Source organism: Macrotis lagotis, chromosome X, assembly GCF_037893015.1.
Source record: "Macrotis lagotis isolate mMagLag1 chromosome X, bilby.v1.9.chrom.fasta, whole genome shotgun sequence".
Lineage (NCBI taxonomy): Eukaryota > Metazoa > Chordata > Mammalia > Peramelemorphia > Peramelidae > Macrotis > Macrotis lagotis.
In genome coordinates, this window is record NC_133666.1 from 618,045,956 (window position 1) to 618,062,637 (window position 16,682).

At 41.5% G+C, this 16,682-nt stretch overlaps 1 protein-coding gene across 1 annotated transcript in view; it reads left to right on the plus strand.

Moving 5' to 3' along the window:
- Nucleotides 1–2,823: 2,823 nt before the first annotated feature.
- RHPN1 (rhophilin Rho GTPase binding protein 1) overlaps nucleotides 2,824–16,682 on the plus strand; it is a 52,653-nt gene continuing 38,794 nt past the window's right edge. The window contains exon 1 of the mRNA XM_074202951.1: nucleotides 2,824–3,082. Within this exon, the coding sequence (XP_074059052.1) occupies nucleotides 3,008–3,082 (75 nt within the window). The 5' untranslated portion in view covers nucleotides 2,824–3,007. The remainder of the gene's footprint in view (nucleotides 3,083–16,682) is intronic.

Here is a 16,682-nt window from a genome sequence, read left to right on the forward strand (position 1 = left end):
AAAGACAGAAGGCAACTGAATAAAGAGAGATTGGAATTTCTGGAAAAGGTAGAATTTTAGTTGATACTTTAACCAAGGTCTGAGATTTCATGGTTCTGTGAAATTGGGACCATCTGCTTTGCATAACTTTTGTTGTTGTTGTAGTTGCTTTGAGGTGATTGGGGTTAAATTACTCCCCAAAGGTCACACCTTTTCATGATGTTAAGGTTCCTTTCCAGCTCTTAGATTCTACAATTCAGGCTGGATAAAATTTATATATATACAAGGATTCCATAGTCCCTCTCATAATAGTTCACTTTTTTTCCCTGGTGATGAAAAGGTCACTCGATATAATAATTTAGAATATATTTCTATTGATAAAATTTGTTTATCATATCACTATTTCCCTCTCTCTTCCCCTTCCAGAGAGTCATTCCAAATAACAAATATTTTTAAAAAAAAATAAAAAGAGGAAAAGTTTATCAAAACATAGAAAAAGTCTGAAAACATATGCAATGTCTAACATCCATGGATCTCCCATTTCTGCAAAGGAGCAGGGTAGAAATGTCTTCTCATATTTTAGGGGGTCATGTTTGTTCTTTGTAATTTTGTAATATTCACTTTTGATTTTTGTGGTTGTGAGGAATATGGAAGTGTTTGGATTCCATGAGAATGTGAAGGGAGAATTGTTAGTTTATATTACAAAGACTAGGTCTGCCTTATTGTTACCTATGGGCAGGTATGTGAGTTAAGACAAAAGATCTAGCCTCAAACTGATCAAAACCTGAGATTAGGTCATGTGCCCTTCCTAGTTCAGAGATTAACCTAGGGTCTGTGTCCTTCTCCTTTGTACATGCTCAAGGAGATAGCTGTTCTTGCTTTTTAGTATAATGAATAGGGTGGGGAAAACATATGTATTAATTAGATTGTGACCCCAGCCAATGATTGGCATGAAGGAGGAGGAACAAAGCCATTTCAAAGTACATTAACACCTAGCACTTCTGATTTTGTGGCCCCACTCCCCTTGAGAGAGTTGTGCCATTTTTAAGATATCTTAATAAAAAACCATTTTAATCACTTTGGACTAAGTATTCATGAGCCATTTATAACAGTGGTTCTTTTCATTTACATTTGACAAACTCCATGAGTTTGGCTATTTAGTAAAGAATTAAATTAAATATGGTGTTAATCTCCAGAGTTTGTCCTAATAAGAGGGAAGAGTCACACGTTTTTATGTAGGTCTTAATGTAATTGATAAGTCCTAAAGATGCTGAATTGGGAGGAATCATTCCTCCTGGCATGTCTTTAGCCTCTAGAGAGTTTGGTCTCAAGCATGAACAAAACATACAGGTTTATTAAAATTTCTTTAAGCTTGCTAATTATGCATGTGTGTGTATGAGTGTGTGTGGGATTCAGCTAGAAAACTGGACTCCAAAATGGAGCTTTGGAGAGGAATTCTTATACAATTCCACTAGTGAAGGCCGGATCTGAAAAAGCTGCCTTCAGAGTTGACCATCAAGGGAGCAGCCCTTAATTCAGGATGGTTCTGGATATCAGACATAACACCTGTCCAAGAAGACATGCCAGGGGGAATGACTTCTCCTCATTCAACATCTTTGTGCTTTATCAATTATACTAAGACCTCCTTCCACAAAACATATGAATCTTCCCTCCTCCAGGATGTCGGGGCTATCTAGTAAACACTGATAAAATGGGGAGACTTATATTTGTTATCAGAGATCATTATTGTTGTCAGTGTGTATATTCAATTCAATAAACATTTGGCTTAAAAATGGATGAAGGGAGTAATGCCACCAGGCTGTGTTTCACTCTGGCTGAACATTTTTTCACGCTTTTCCAAAGTTTCTCTGTTTATCATATTAGTAGTTTCTTTCTATCCAATACTATTCCATTACATTTTTGAACCACAATTTGTTTAGCCATTTCTCTTTGAATATAAATCAACTGTTTCCAATTATTTGCTATTAGAAAAAACTATTTTGGTGTATGTGGGGCATTTTTTCTTATCAAGTTCCTAATGCACAGTAGTGGAATCCCTGGGTCATTCCAAATTGAATAGCTCCTATTGGAAAGCTCATTCCTCACCAGGACTCTGCCAGGGAGGTGGAGGCTGAATGATTACCTTCCTTTTACAAAGAAGAGTGAAGCCTTGAGGGAAAGGACTTGTCTAGGGTCACAAAACTTGCAAGTATCAGAGCTCAAACGTGCACCTGGGACTTCAGATGCCAGGGGATGCTTCCTCCCCCCCCCCCCCCAGCAAAGCAAGGTTATTAGGAAAGGCAGACTAAGACGTGATGGAAGAGAGAAGACGCAGGTTCAAGTCCAAGCTCTGCCACTCACTCGCTGAAGGATGTTGGGCCCGCCCCTTTCCCTCTCTGGTCCTCAGTTTCCTCCAATGGGGGAATGAGGATGCAGGACTGCAGAGATGGGCACCTTCATAAACTCTGTGGTCCTATTCAAAGAGGCCCCAAGTCGGCTGGGCAGGGCTGGGGCATGGCCTCAGGGACTTTCTTCCAAGGTGGCTGGGGAGGGAGTTGGTGAATGGGCAGGCTGGCGGGGGGAGGGGAGCGAGGCCGGGGCGGCGCAGGCGCAGGCCACCTCTCGCGGCCCCCGGCGGCCCCGCCCAGTCTCACGGCGTTCTAATTCCCCCGGTTGCCAGGGGAGACAGAATTCTCCGGGGACTAGGCAGAGAGGCCGAGCGGACCGCCGGGACCGCTCCGCCCCCTGGCAACGCCCCGCCTCCCCACTCCTATTGGTCCGGGGTGGCCTCCATCAGACACATCGCCGCTGCGATTGGTTGAGGTCAAATTTTCTCCCGCCCTCCCTGTCCTAGTCCCGGTGCCAGCGGTCACCTCCCGGCACTCCGCCCCGCTCCCCCGCCCCCGAAGGGGAGTCCAGCGGGAGGGCAGGGTGGGAAGCGGGCGGCGGAGGAGGGACGGGACCGCCCGGCCCCGGCCCCGCCCCGGCTGCCGGGGGTCGCCGCACGCCCCCCGCGGCCTGGGCCGAGATGAGCCTCGAGGAGAGCCCGGACGGCCGGGGAGGCCCCGAGCTTCGGCGGGAGAAGGAGGGGAGTGCCCGCAAGGTGAGCGGGGCGTGGGGCGGGAGGAAGCGGGAGTGGGGGTCTCCCCCGGCTGCGGCCAGGGCGCCCCCTCCCCGCCCCGCCGGGGCCGCGGCGGTGGCGGAGCTCACGGCACCTGCCCGGAGGACCCGCTCCCCGGTGAGGTGGGGCCGAGGGGGCAGAGGCCCGGGCCCGGGGCAGGAGGGCAGGCCTGCCAGGCAGCCCCTTGTGAAAATGCCCCCCTGCCGCGGTGGCCCTCCCTGAGCATCCCCAGAGGGGCCGAGCCCACCAGGCCCCCGGGTCACGGCGGTGAGGGGGTGCTGGCTAGTTTCCCCAAGAAAGTTGGGCTTTTGCCACCATCTCTGCAGTGCTTGGGAGGACACTGAGGACCAGCGAGGGACTAGGAGAGGAAGGAATCCCTTCTGGGCACCGGAGAGGAGGTTTGAGGAGTTGGCGATGAAGGGATGGGGGAGGTCGGTGGGGTGCAAACAACCTTTAGAACCATTTAGCCCTTTGGTTAACAGAGGAGAAAACAGGTCCAAAGGAGAGAGAGAACTTGGCCGCTGCCACTCGGACTGAAGCTGAGACTGGAACCTAGGATCCCTGGCACCCATCAGGCTAGGAGAGAGCTTTTATGGAAACTCAGCCCCAGGGACTGTGCCAGGATGAACAATTTTTCTGGTCTGGCACTTTGCTACTAAAAGATATTGCCCCTGGGAAGTCTTCTAGCCTGAAGTCATAACTTCTTCATCTTCCAGTCGACTTGACCTTTCCCACGGGATGCTTGGGATAGGTTTTGCTGTTGTGGTAGTCGTTGTCTTCTCATCCTTCTCTCTGGACTCTCAGAACCCATCAGTTAGCAACCTGTGGGTTTCATCTTCCCTAAATCTCTGGCCCTGTCTTTTCCCCTCCTTCCCATCCCCACTGCCTGCCTCTCTCTCTTAAAGGTCTCCATTGGACTATTGCAGTGGCCTCATCTCTACTCTCTCCTCCCTTCCAGTCCATCCTTCACACTGCTGCCACAATACAGATTCTTAGTTATCAAATCTAGTCATACCGCTACTCCACCCAGAAGTCTTCAGAATAGTGGCATGGATGATCTGGCAACACCTTAATTCCTAACCTTTTTCTGATGACTCTTGCAAAGAACTCTGCTCCGGTCAAAATGGGCTACTCTCTTCCCCTCGAACATGCAGACTCTTTCTTACTGCCGCATCTTTGCTTTTGATGAGCCCCCTTTATTAAAATTTCCTATCCTTTAAAACCCAGTTCAAAAACCACTTCCCGTAGTTCTTTTTCCTGATTTTCCTTCCTTCCTTCTCTAAACTCATTTAATACATTGTGTGTACCTCTCTAATGTATTGAAATGCCCTTTCCAACTCTTAGTTAAATTTTCTGTCATTTCTATAGCAGTTAAAGATTCACAAAATATTTTCCTGTCCTGGGAAATAAGGTTATGAATGTTACTCCTATTTCATAGACAAGGAACCTGATACTCAAGAGAGATGAAGTATTTGCCCAAGTTCAAAAAGCTAGTTAATCAATAAGCATTTATTACTACCTACTATGTGCCAGTTAACTGTGCTAAGCACAGATAGAAAAGAAGGAAATGACAAGTCTCTGCCCTCAAGGAGTTCACAGTCTAATGGGAGAGACAATGAGAAAACAAAATATGTGCAGACAAGCTACATACAGGATAAATAGGAAATAATTAATCTAAGGAAGACACTAGAATTAAGAGGGTTTAGGAAAGACTTCCTGGAAAAGAATGATATCTTGGAAGCCAGAAAAACCAGAAGGCTAAGTATGGGAACCAGAATTAAGAATCACAGAACCTCATCATTGTTTTTCCCCAAGATGGACCTTCTTCTGGAAGGCAATAATCTTAGACATTGTCCTTTTCTGGCTAGAGAGTTTCTCTAATTGATTCTCTTAAGACAATGATAGGAGAACATTTAAAGCTGAGGCTTTAAATTTTCCTTGCTTTAACTTTCAAGGAAACTTGTTGTAGGTCTTTCAGTCTGGAAGAGGGGCAGAGCTGAGGATCAGCACCTCCCAGACATGAAGGGCTTGGATAAGATGACCATTAAGAAAGCCTGTTCCACTGGCTTGTAGAGTTCATGAAAGGGTAATGAGTACACAATGAATCTAAAAAGGTAGGCTGGAATCAGATGGGGAATATATATATATATATATATATATATATATATATATATATATATATTCCTTCCATGAACATTGATTAAGTGTTTACTGTATATGTCCTGGAAATGCAATTTCATCAAGAGAGTGACAGTAGTCATTTTTTTGGTTTGATTTTCAAGTTTTCAGGGTTATTTTAAGCCACTGACCAAAGAGGAAATTGTAGATAGCTTTTCCAGATGGTCTTGATATTTTAGGTTGGTCCCAGTCTCTGATTCAATGGAATAAGAGATCCTTGACTCTGAAATTAGGGGAACTGAGTTGTAGTCCCTAATTCTACCACTAATTTTCTGAATTAATGATCTGGATTTTCTTTTTTTTTTTCCCCTTCTTGATCTTGATTTCCATTAATAAAAACACTTTCCATCACCACCCTGTAAAATAGAGCACTTGTATTTGTATCCTATTTTTACAGACAAGGAATCTGAGGTTCTGAGAAGAGCCAACACTGGAACATAGATCTTCATATTCTAGAACACCCTTCCGGGCACTGTGCCTTTTGAAATGGTTTTTAAGAGGAGAGAGAACAGCCAAGCCACAGACTGAGAGCTCAGGGTGTTCCCAGGAGGCTCAGTGGAGCCATCTCCAGTTTCCACTCCCAGACTGGCTGGGGGCCCTGGGTATTGTTTCAATCAGGGGTTGCTAACTTGGATGGGCCACCTGCAGTCCTGTTCTGAGGGGATCTTGTAACATAGGGAAGCAGTTTTCCCCATCTCTAGTGTCAGGGCATCATTTCTCTTCTCAAATGCCATACTTTGTTAACTTTCTTAGGATTCATCAAATCATAAGAATGTCGGAAATGGAAACTCTCTTGGAGACAGAGAAACATAAATCTCAGTGATTGGTCAAAGGATAGAGGGAAATAATAACAATAATATTACCTCTAGTTTCCACAGAAAAACTTTCAGCTGTCCAGTGAGTTAGGTAGGACAGATTTTCTTTTTGAGAAGATGTGTGGCATGCCTATGATCATCTAGCTAGTAAATATTGGAATTGGGATATGCCTAAATCTAGGCTTAATGTCCTGCCTTTTAGCTGGATTTGAAGTCACAGGACCTAGATTCAAATCCTCTGTCTCTAACACTAAGTACTCATGGGAGTAAGTCCCTTAAGTTCTCTGGGACTCAAGAGTCCTCATCTGTATGGTCAAGGGATTGAATGAGACAGCCTTTGATGTCCCTTCCAGCTGTAAATCTGTGATCCCATGGCATAAGACTGAGGATTGGGCTAAGGACCAGGTGAGCAATGAATACAGTTGAATGTTGTAAAAAAAAAATCAAAGGGCACCGGTAACTGAAGACTTTCAGGCTGCTTCTGTTTCTTTATCATCTTCCTTTACCATCTGGTCTGCAAGGGAAGGCCTCTCACTTATAATTTTGAATTTCCTCCTTTCATCTAGAATGGTATTGTCCTGAGTGTGGATAGGGACAGATGATGCTGTTTGCTGTTTGATATTAAACATTCATTCTGGAAAAGGACCAATGATATCAGGAGGGTGATATTTTGAATTGCAAGTGAATTAGATTTAAGTGAGGTAGAGCTAAGCAAAGTCATTAGCCTCACTCTCTCCTCCAGAATCTTCAGGGTCCAGTGACTATATGTGAGTCAGGATGACTAGTGATAGCCTGGCATTAGGATGTGTGGGGATAGAGGATACATTAAAAGTGGAGGGGACAGACATGGTGGAGCCCCCAGGGGCTAGAATGTTGTAGCTGAAACCTCCTTCCCATCCCTTGAGTGAGTGACCTCAAAGAAAAGCATGGAGGCAGTGAAATGGGATAGATATCATGGATGGGACATATCTCTTAATTGTTTTGAGATTGAGAAAGGAAAAATCTTAGACAGAAAAGTTGTTAGGTCCTAGAGGGATTTGAATGTAAGTTTGAATTTATTCTGTGGGCAGAGGGCAACCATGGGAGGGTTATGAGCTGGGGAAGGATGTGGTCAGAGCTGGTATTTCATGACTGTTTCTTGGGTAGAGCACTGGCATGAATGAATATAAATAAGTTATTTAGTTGGTGCTTACTGTGTGCAAAGCATTGTGCTAAGCATTATCAATATAAAGAGAAAAGTAAGATAATGCTTACTTTCAAGGGACTCACTCTCATGGGGGAAGACATGCTACAGATGAGAAGGAAAAGTTAGGGTGTAGGGGAAAGGCAGAGATTAAAGTCTCGTCTATAGGGTCACTTCCTCAGCTAAAATATCAGTTTCTGAACCATTTGACAAAACTTTCTTTTCTCGATCTTCAGTAACTGTGACTGAAGCATCCACAGGAATAGTTGCCAGGCTGCTAGCAGCATCTCCTCTTGCTTTCCAGGATGATGGCGAAGGCTACTGGGCAAGATCTTGGATTCAGGGTCCTAGGCTGCCTCCCTCAGGATCTAGGGGAAGATGGTGGTCCCAGTGGTTTGACTTGACTGGTTCATGTTACTTCCTATCTCTTCCTCTGGTTATCTTTCTGCTTCTACTAGGTTGGCTTGCCTGTTCTGAAGGTGGCAGTTGGTAGGGGAGACTGGTGCCATATCAACATAGGGGTTGCTTTGGGTGATGGCTTTATAGACAAAACCAAGAACTGGTGGTCCTGAACCTGCTTCTAGGGTTTTAACAAATGTCCCTTCCCCAGCCCTCAATTTCCTTATCTGTGAAAAAGAGAGGGATGGTCTCAATAGTCTCTGAGTTCCCTTCTATTTCTAGATCTGTGATGATCATCCTGCAAGCTTGTGACTGTGCAGCTTCCCCTTGAACCCAGACCTCTTGCTTCCTGGTCTGGGGACCTGTTTCTTCTGCCACACTCCATTGTTCAGTCCTTCTGAAATTGGAATTAAACTGAACTCCTAGGGTTTTTAATGAGAATAATAAGACACTTTAGGCTTGTAAGATGCATTTCCCACTTCAGTCCAGTGAGGTAGTGGTACTGGTATTATCCTTACTGGACAGATGTAGAATCCAGATACCTGGATTGGAGAACTGGTTCTTCCTGCTTACTATCCACTTGAGAGACCCTGAAACCTCAGTTTCTGACCTGAGAAATGGAGATAAGAATATTTGCATGAATCAACTCTCTGGGACAATTCAGAAGAAAATACTTTAAAACCTTTTAGGACTAATGAATATTATCTCCCTCCAAGATAGCCAAAGATTTCCCTGGAGATAGAGTCCAGGTCTCTCTTTTTTACCCTTTCATTTTCCTTCCCAACCTTGTTCCCAGCACAAAGGTACCTGGGGCAGGGTTTCGGTGAAGGCTTGGGTGGGTATTGAGGGATCAGTTAAAAAAAAAAAAGGCTTTCCTGAATTGAATTTACAGAGCAAATTTTCCCAAGCATTAATGGTTTGATTGACTAGGTAAGGAGTGGCCCACAGAATGCAGGAGGGAACTCACCTCAGAGCAACATTTTCCATCACAGGAAAGACAAGAGTTCCTCCCTCTGCATAAATAACTGTGATATAAAATGGAAATAAGTGTGTGTGTGTGTGTGTGTGTGTGTGTGTGTGTGTGTGTGTGTGTGTGTAAGAGAAGTGGGGGAGAGAGAAAATAGGGAGAGAAAACAGAAATGGTTTCTGTACCAAAATTTCCATCTCTGTCAAATGATGGAGTTGAAGTGGAATATTGATTCTTTTCTTTAAAAAGAAATTGAGGGGAGGCTAGGGGGCGTGGTGGATAAAGCACGGGCCTTGGAGTCAGGAGTACCTGGGTTCAAATGTGGTCTCAGACACTTAATAATTACCTAGCTGTGTGGCCTTGGGCAAGCCACTTAACCCCATTTGCCTTGCAAAAACCTAAAAAAAAAATATTGTTTTATTTTCAGCTTCAAATTCTCTCCCTCCTACTTCTTTCTCCTCATTGAGGAAATAAGAAAAAATATGTTAACAAATACATATAGACAAGCAAAACAAATTCTCACATTAATCATGTTTTAAAAAGTGTACTGTAATCTTCACTTCTCTATCTGGATAGATGATAGCATGTTTCATCATGAGTCCTCTGGAATTGTGGTTGATCGTTGTGTTGATCAGGGTTTCTAAGTCTTTCCAACTTGTCTTTATAGAATTATTATTGTAGAAACTGTTCTCTTGGTACTACACACTTCTTTTTGAATCAGTACGAGTCTTCCCACGTTTCTCAGAAACCATCCCCTTCATTTCCTACATCACAGTAGTGGAACAGTCATGCCCCAACAGGTGAGCATCCCTTCAGGTTCCAATTCTTTGCTACTCCAAAAATCTGCTATGAATATTTTTATATAGATGCTAGACCATAGATTCTTTTTTAAAAAAATATATTTTGAGTTTTACAATTTTTCCCCTTACTTCCCTCCCCCCACCCCCCACAGAAGGCAATTTTAGATCATAGATTCTTAATGTTTTTGTGTATCATGGACCATTTTGACAATCTTATGAAGCTTATGAACTCCTCAGAATGATGTTTTTAAATAATTGAAGAACATACTAAATTTAAATCACAAGTTATTGAAAACAAATATTTTTTTTTCAATAAAGTTCTCCCTTGTCTCCCCCAAATCTAAGCCAGAAGTTAAGATCTCAGAGGCCTCTTCTAATTCCAGTGTTCTTTGAATATATAACTGTCCTACAAGAATGGGCTGAAGGAAATGAGAATGTTTAGCTTAGTAAAGTTGTATGACTTCACATATATAATCTATATCAAATTTCTTACCTTCTCAAGGAGGGAGGAAGAAATGGAGGGAGAGAATTTAGAACTCAATTTAAAAAAATGATTGTTAAATTTTTACATGTAATTGGGAAATAGTTAATGAAATAAAAATATATTAAAAAAAAGAAAAAGATGGAGAACAAGATAGCTGTCTTCAAATTTTTGAAGGGTTATATGTGGAAGAGAGAGATTAGGTTTTTGTTCTGCTTGACTCCAAAGGGCAGAACTGGAAGCTGTTCAGAGACATATTTAGATTTGGCTGAAGGAAAAACTTCTAGACAATTTGGGCAAAAGCAATGGACAGCCCTGGGATGTAGTGAATTCTTCCTCACCAGAAGTCTTCAAGCAGAGGCCAGGTGCCTCCTTGCTGGGGAATATACAACCATTCCCTTTATACCAGATAGGAAGGAGATAGACTAGGTGAGACCTGGATGGAGGAACAAGAGTAAGGGCCAGTGAAGCTGTCCAGTTTCAGCTATGAAACCCAGCTCAGGAGCCTTAGGGGATAAGACTGCCAAGTTATATTGAATCTAGGCAACGAAGAGCCTTGAATGATGCCTCATGGGAGGAGGATAAGGAATCCAGATGCTACCCTGAAAATTAATATTCTCTAGTACTTACCTGCTTACTCTAGCTTTTGACTACCACCAGCAAACTTTCCTAGACCAAGTTGTTAGAAAAGTGCCTGGGGGGATTTAGTTCAACCCAGAAAAGAACAGGAATCATCTTTAAAACATCCCTAACTGAAAAAATAAAAATATTAAATAAATAAAAAGTTAAAAACCTAACAAAATAAATAGTAATCTAATCTTTATTGGGATACTTCCAATAATGGTGAATACACTACTTGACAGGGTCATTTAGTGTAGCAGCTGGCTCCATTATTAGGCAGCTTTTTTCTAGCCCAGGTGGGCAACCCCACCCAATAAACTAATAAAGTATGGCAGCAGTGCAGGGGCAGCCTGACAACATGCTTGGGTCAGACTTTCCAGATAAGGATTTTAAAAACCCTGGACCTTAGTTTCCTTACCTGTAAAACAAGGGAGTTGGGTTAGATGGTTCTGAGATCTCTTCCAGTTCCCCTTAGACCTGACTTTGCAGCAGACCTGCTGGCCCCCGGAACTCAAGTCTGGTTCAGAGACTTGTTTTTCTGCCACACCCATTATTCTGTATTCAGTGTTCTGAAACAGGAACTAAAATGAACTCTAGGGGTTTTAATGCATAATTGTAGTTTAATGAATAATAGTAGTTTGGTGACTCTTTAAAACCTTATTCAATACTTTACCCATATCAATTCTGTAATTAGTATTACCCCCATTGGACAGATGTGAATGCTGAGACCAGAAAATTTAATTTATTCTAATATTCTTTATTCTAATTGTTTTCTAGTTCTAATTTATTCTTTTTTTTGGTTCTAATTTATTCTAATAATTCAGGGTCACATTGCTAATTAGTACCAAAGTCAAAACTTGGACCCAGGTTCCCTGAATCTCTTATTTGTCTTTTTTTTTTTTTCAAAGAACACTATATTTGGAACCAGAATACTTGGATCAGAACCCAAGCTCTGCTCCTTATTTATTGCCTGTGTGAGCTTGGGTGAGTCTTTCTTCCATGAATTTATATTTCTTTCTCTATAAAAGTTTTTGGGGGTAGGTACCCACAGGGATGAATTAGTCAGCCTTTCAGGGTCATTTCAGCTCTCTGACTAAGGAGAGGTATCAAATGGACCCAAACAATCCTCCAAAACTCCACGGTGCAGCCAGAATCAGATTAAAATATAATTAAGAAATGTTTAAAAAATGCATTACAATGTAGATAGTCTCAACGGGTGGCTTTCTAAATCAATATGTTGTCATTAGGGATCATCTCTTTTTGAGCTGGATACCTCTGCTCTGCTCTGTCCCTCTGTTTCAGTACTCCTTCAGGAACCTAAGCATAACCAGTTCTTTGGTTCTTCCTCTGAGATAAGAAAAATTAGAGCAGTCGTCTCATTTCTGCCAGGTTCTGACTTCGACTTGAAGAAGTAGGCAAGTCATGGCTCAGGCCCAGGCAGGCTCTTCTTGCCTGAATTCATGTAGTTGGAATTTGAACCCAGGCCATCTGGTTTTGTCTGTCACTTTCTCTTCCACACCACTGCTGCTTCCGATAATAATTCATATTTCTGTAGTGTTTTAGGACTTACCTATTATTCTCCTTCCTGTGAAAGAAGTAAAAATAAACCCTTTGAAAGAGGAGGATGCCTGGATTAGATAAACTAGGTTAAGGCATGATTATCTTGCCCAGTGAAAAGTCAGAATGAGAGTGTAGGATTTAATTGGACAGGGCTCTGAGATCCTCCCAAGATCCTCCTGCTCAGTCTTCTTTCACTTTTTCTACCTGTCCCTTCTCTGTTGCGGGGGAGGGGGGAATTCCTAGTTTTCGATTATCCTGGAGGCAAGGTCTGTGCTTTGTAGTGTGGTCTTCAAGGTACTCCACATTCTGCTCCCCTTCTATTAATAATAAACCATGTCTATGTATTCTGGCAAAACATGCTTCCTCTTGAATCCAGCCTATTGCCTGATTCCTAGTTCAGTGATTTTTCTGCCACACCCCATTTTTCTGTCCCCCTCTTCCATTCCCCACTTTCTGTACAGTTTGGTATAGTTGAGAGGTCCCGGTCACAAAACCAGAGGTCCTGGCTCTGATTCTTGTACTGTCTCTCTTACTTAGGCAAGGACGTTTCTCTCCTTTAGCCTGTTTACCCCTAAGTGAAATGGGAATAATAATTTCTTGCTGCATCTGTGTCACAGGGGCTCTTGTGAGGGCAAGAATAGATGTAAAGTTCACTCCTAATTCTGAAGTTAAAATTTGACCAAGTGCTTTCCTCTCAACAGCTTTATGGAGCCGAGAGTCTAAGTATTATTTTTCTCACTTTACAGATAAACTGAAATCAAGAGAGGTGAGATGACTTTCCCAAAATTTCACAACTAGGACATTTTATAGCAGGGATTAGAATATCAGGTTTTTAATGGAGCCCAGGACTTGGGGTCTGCAAAGATTTTGTGGGGGAGGTTGGGTCCTGATTTGAAGTCTAACAGTAGTATTTGAATAGGAGTGTTAGAAAGGTGGTAGGGATTAGCTTGATACATGCCAGCAGAGCCAGCAAGAAATACATATGATTTAGGGGTGGAATGTATCTTAGAGAGATCATCTAATCTAGCCCACTAATTTTTAGGATGGAGATGAAGATAGAGTATTGTGACCAAGGAACTGTAAATAAGAATCTGGATTTAGATCCTGTCTTAGATGCTTACTAGTTGTGAGACTCCTGGAAACTTGTTTAACTTCATTGGGTCAGTTTCCTAATCTGTAAAATAAGGGGAAAAATACAAATGTTTATATTAGTAGTAGGGGTGTGGGTGGTGATCAGGAAAGGTCTCGGGTAAGAAGCGGCATTTGAGCCTTGAAGGGAGCTAAGAGCTTAGAAGTAGAGATGAAGAGGAGGGAATAATGGATACTCTGTGCAAAAGTATGAGATGGGAGATAGAAAATTCTCATTAGGAAATGGTTCATAGGCCAACACAGCTCGAAGTGCATGAATACATGAAGAGCAGTAATAAGTAATAAGCTTGGAAAGGTAGTCCTTAACCAGATGACGAAGGGCTTAAATTTGTATTTTAACATGGATACAACTTTTTTTTCCAGTTACTAGTATTTTTTCCCAATTACATATAAAGATAATTTTTAACTTGCCCAAGGTCACACAACTAGATTAATTATTAAAGTGTCTGAGATAGGATTTGAACTCAGGTCCTCCTGATTCCAGGGCCGGTTCTCTATCTACTGCACCACCTAACTGCCCCATAACCTTCATTTTTTTTTTATAAGATTTTGAGTTTTAAACTTTTCTCCTTTCCTCCCTTTCCTTCTCAAAATAGCAAGTAATAGCATGTATAATCATGTTAAACCTATTTCCAAGTTAGTCATGTTGTAAAAGAAGAATCAGAACAAAAGGAAAAAAACCATGAGAAAGAAAAAACAAAAAAATAAAAAAATGAATATAGTATATACTTTGGTTTGAATTCAGACTCTATAGTTCTTTTTTGGATATATAGGAATTTTCCATCACAAGTCTTTTAGAATTAAATTGTCTTTGATCATTGTAATTGCTGAAAAAAGGTAAGTCTGTCATAGCTGATCATTACACAAAGTTGCTGTTAGAATATACAGTATTCTCCTGGTTCTGCTCACTTCACTCAGCTTCCGTTATGTAAGTGTTTCCAAGTTTTTCTGAAATCTGCCTGTTCATGATTTCTTATAGAACAATTGTATTCCATTGCATTCCTATGTCACAACTTGTTCACCCATTCACCATAAATGGCCATCCTTTCTATTTTCATTTCCTTGCCACCACAAAAAGAACTGCTTTTCCCTTTTTTTATGATCTCTTTGGGAAATAGACCTAGGCAATGGTATTTCTGGATCAAAGGGTATGTATAGTTTTACATCCCTTTGGGAGTAGTATGAATGCAATTTTTGAGCAGCAAAGTGACATGGTCTTCAGAAATATCACTTTTGACTGATTGCAGGCGAGACACTTGAGAAAGGAAGACCAATTAGGAGTTTATTGCCATAGTTCAGGGTGGAGTCTATTTTGTTTTTAAATCACTTTATTTTTAGGGGCAGCTAGGTAGCCCAGGGGATAGATAGAGCACTAGCCCTAGAGTCAGGAGGACCTGAGTTCCAATCCAGCCTCAGACATAAAAAAAAAATCACCTAGTTCTGTGACCTTGGGTAAGTCACTTAACTCCACTGCCTTGCCACAGGGAAAAAAAAAAAGAAAATCACTTCATTTCTTTCTTTCTTTTCCAACCACATTTTTTTTTTTACTTTTCTCTCTCTCTCTCCCTACCTTCCCACCCCTCTCCCCCTGACAGAAAGCAATGTAATATAGGCTCTGTATCTATAACCATGCTAAACATAGATCCATATTAATCCTGTTGTGAAAGAAGAATCACATTCAAATGGAGAAAAATAACAGAAAAGACACAGCATAATTCATAAGACAACTTTTTTTTTTTAAAAATTGATGATAGTAAACTTTGGTCTACATTTAAACTTCACATGGATGATATTCTCCATCACAATCCTTTTTGTACTGTCTTTGTTATAACTGTAGAAATTATCAAGCCCACCATAGCTTATCATCACCCCATGTCTCTGTTAGTATACATAATGTTCTGGTTCTGCTTGCTCACTTTACTCAGCAGGTGATAAAGGTCTTAACTAGGGTAATGGTTGTGTGAATAGAGAGAAAGATTTAGATGGAGGAAATATGAAAGTAGAAATAATTTAGCAACTGATTAGGTAGGGGTGAGGGAGTGAAGAATGTTACTGTAGAATAAAGATGCAAAGTAATTACATCCAAAGATTTTGTTTTTACAAGGCAATGGGTTAAGTGACTTGCCCAAGGTCACACAATTAGGTAATTATTAAGTGTGTGAGTCCAGATTTGAACTCAGGTCTTCCTGAATCCAGGACTGGTGCTCTATCCCCTGCACTACCTGGCTGCTCCAACAAAGATTTTTTTTAATTTTTTAAAATTTTATTTATTCAAGGCAATGGGGTTAAGTGATTTGCCCAAGGTCACACAGCTAGGCGATCATTAAGTATCTGAGGTCAAATTTGAACTCAGGTCCTCCTGACTCCAGGGCTGGTGCTGTATCCACTGCACCACCTGACTGCCCTGACAATTTTTTTTTTTAACAAGTGCACGGAGCCACAGAAACCGATTGGGTTCAAGGCTCTTGGTAGCCAAGGACATTGACCAAGGATTTCTACACAATTAAAATGAAAAAAAGGATGTAGAGATTGAGATAGCTGCTTTCTTATTGGTGGAGATCAGGAGACTCTGAAGCAGGAGGGAGAGGGCTATTTTGTGACTTCTCTAAAATCAAGTGACTGCCATGAAGTTGAGACTTAACTTCACAAAATGGTGGATAAAAGGCAAAATAGAGTTACACATGCTATTTTTTTTAATGTAGCAGGAGACAAAGATGATTCTTATGTTGTGAGTCTGGGTAATTGAAATGGTGGTGATGCTCTTGAAAAAATTTGGAAAATTGGAAAGGGGGTGGTGAATTTTGGGGAAAGATGAATTCTTTTCTGGATTGTGATAGTCTATCAACAGTCAATAAACATTTATTAAGCACCTACTATGTTCCAAACACAGGGCTAACTTGTTGAGTTTGAGGTACCTGTGGGGTATACAAAATGTGACTGGAACTGAGGAGAGAGGTTAGGTCTAGATATAAAGTGTGAGACTCATCTGCATAGAGATGTAAACAAACACATGGAAATTGATGATTGAAAGGGATTGTGGAAAGAGAAGTGGACCTATGACATAGCCTCGAGGTATACTTAGAATCAGGGGTCATTATATAGATAATGATCCAACAATATAGATGAGGAATCAGATAGTAGGGGAACCAAGAATGAATGCAGTTTTAGAAATCCAAGGAGGAAAGAGTGCCCAAGAGGAGTGTAGACAAATGTTGCACAGAGGTATAGAAAAATAAAGACTGAGTAAAGGAAATTGTGTGAGGGGTGAAGATATGAATAAAGTGAGAGTTAGTGAAGGTAGAGTTCAGATAGCTTTTCCTAGGAATTTGGATTTGAAAAGGAGACGATCACTTGATAGCATGATAAGATCAAGTTTTTTTGTTGTTGTTTTTTCTTTTTCCTAAGGGTGGGCATATTTCTAGGCATCAG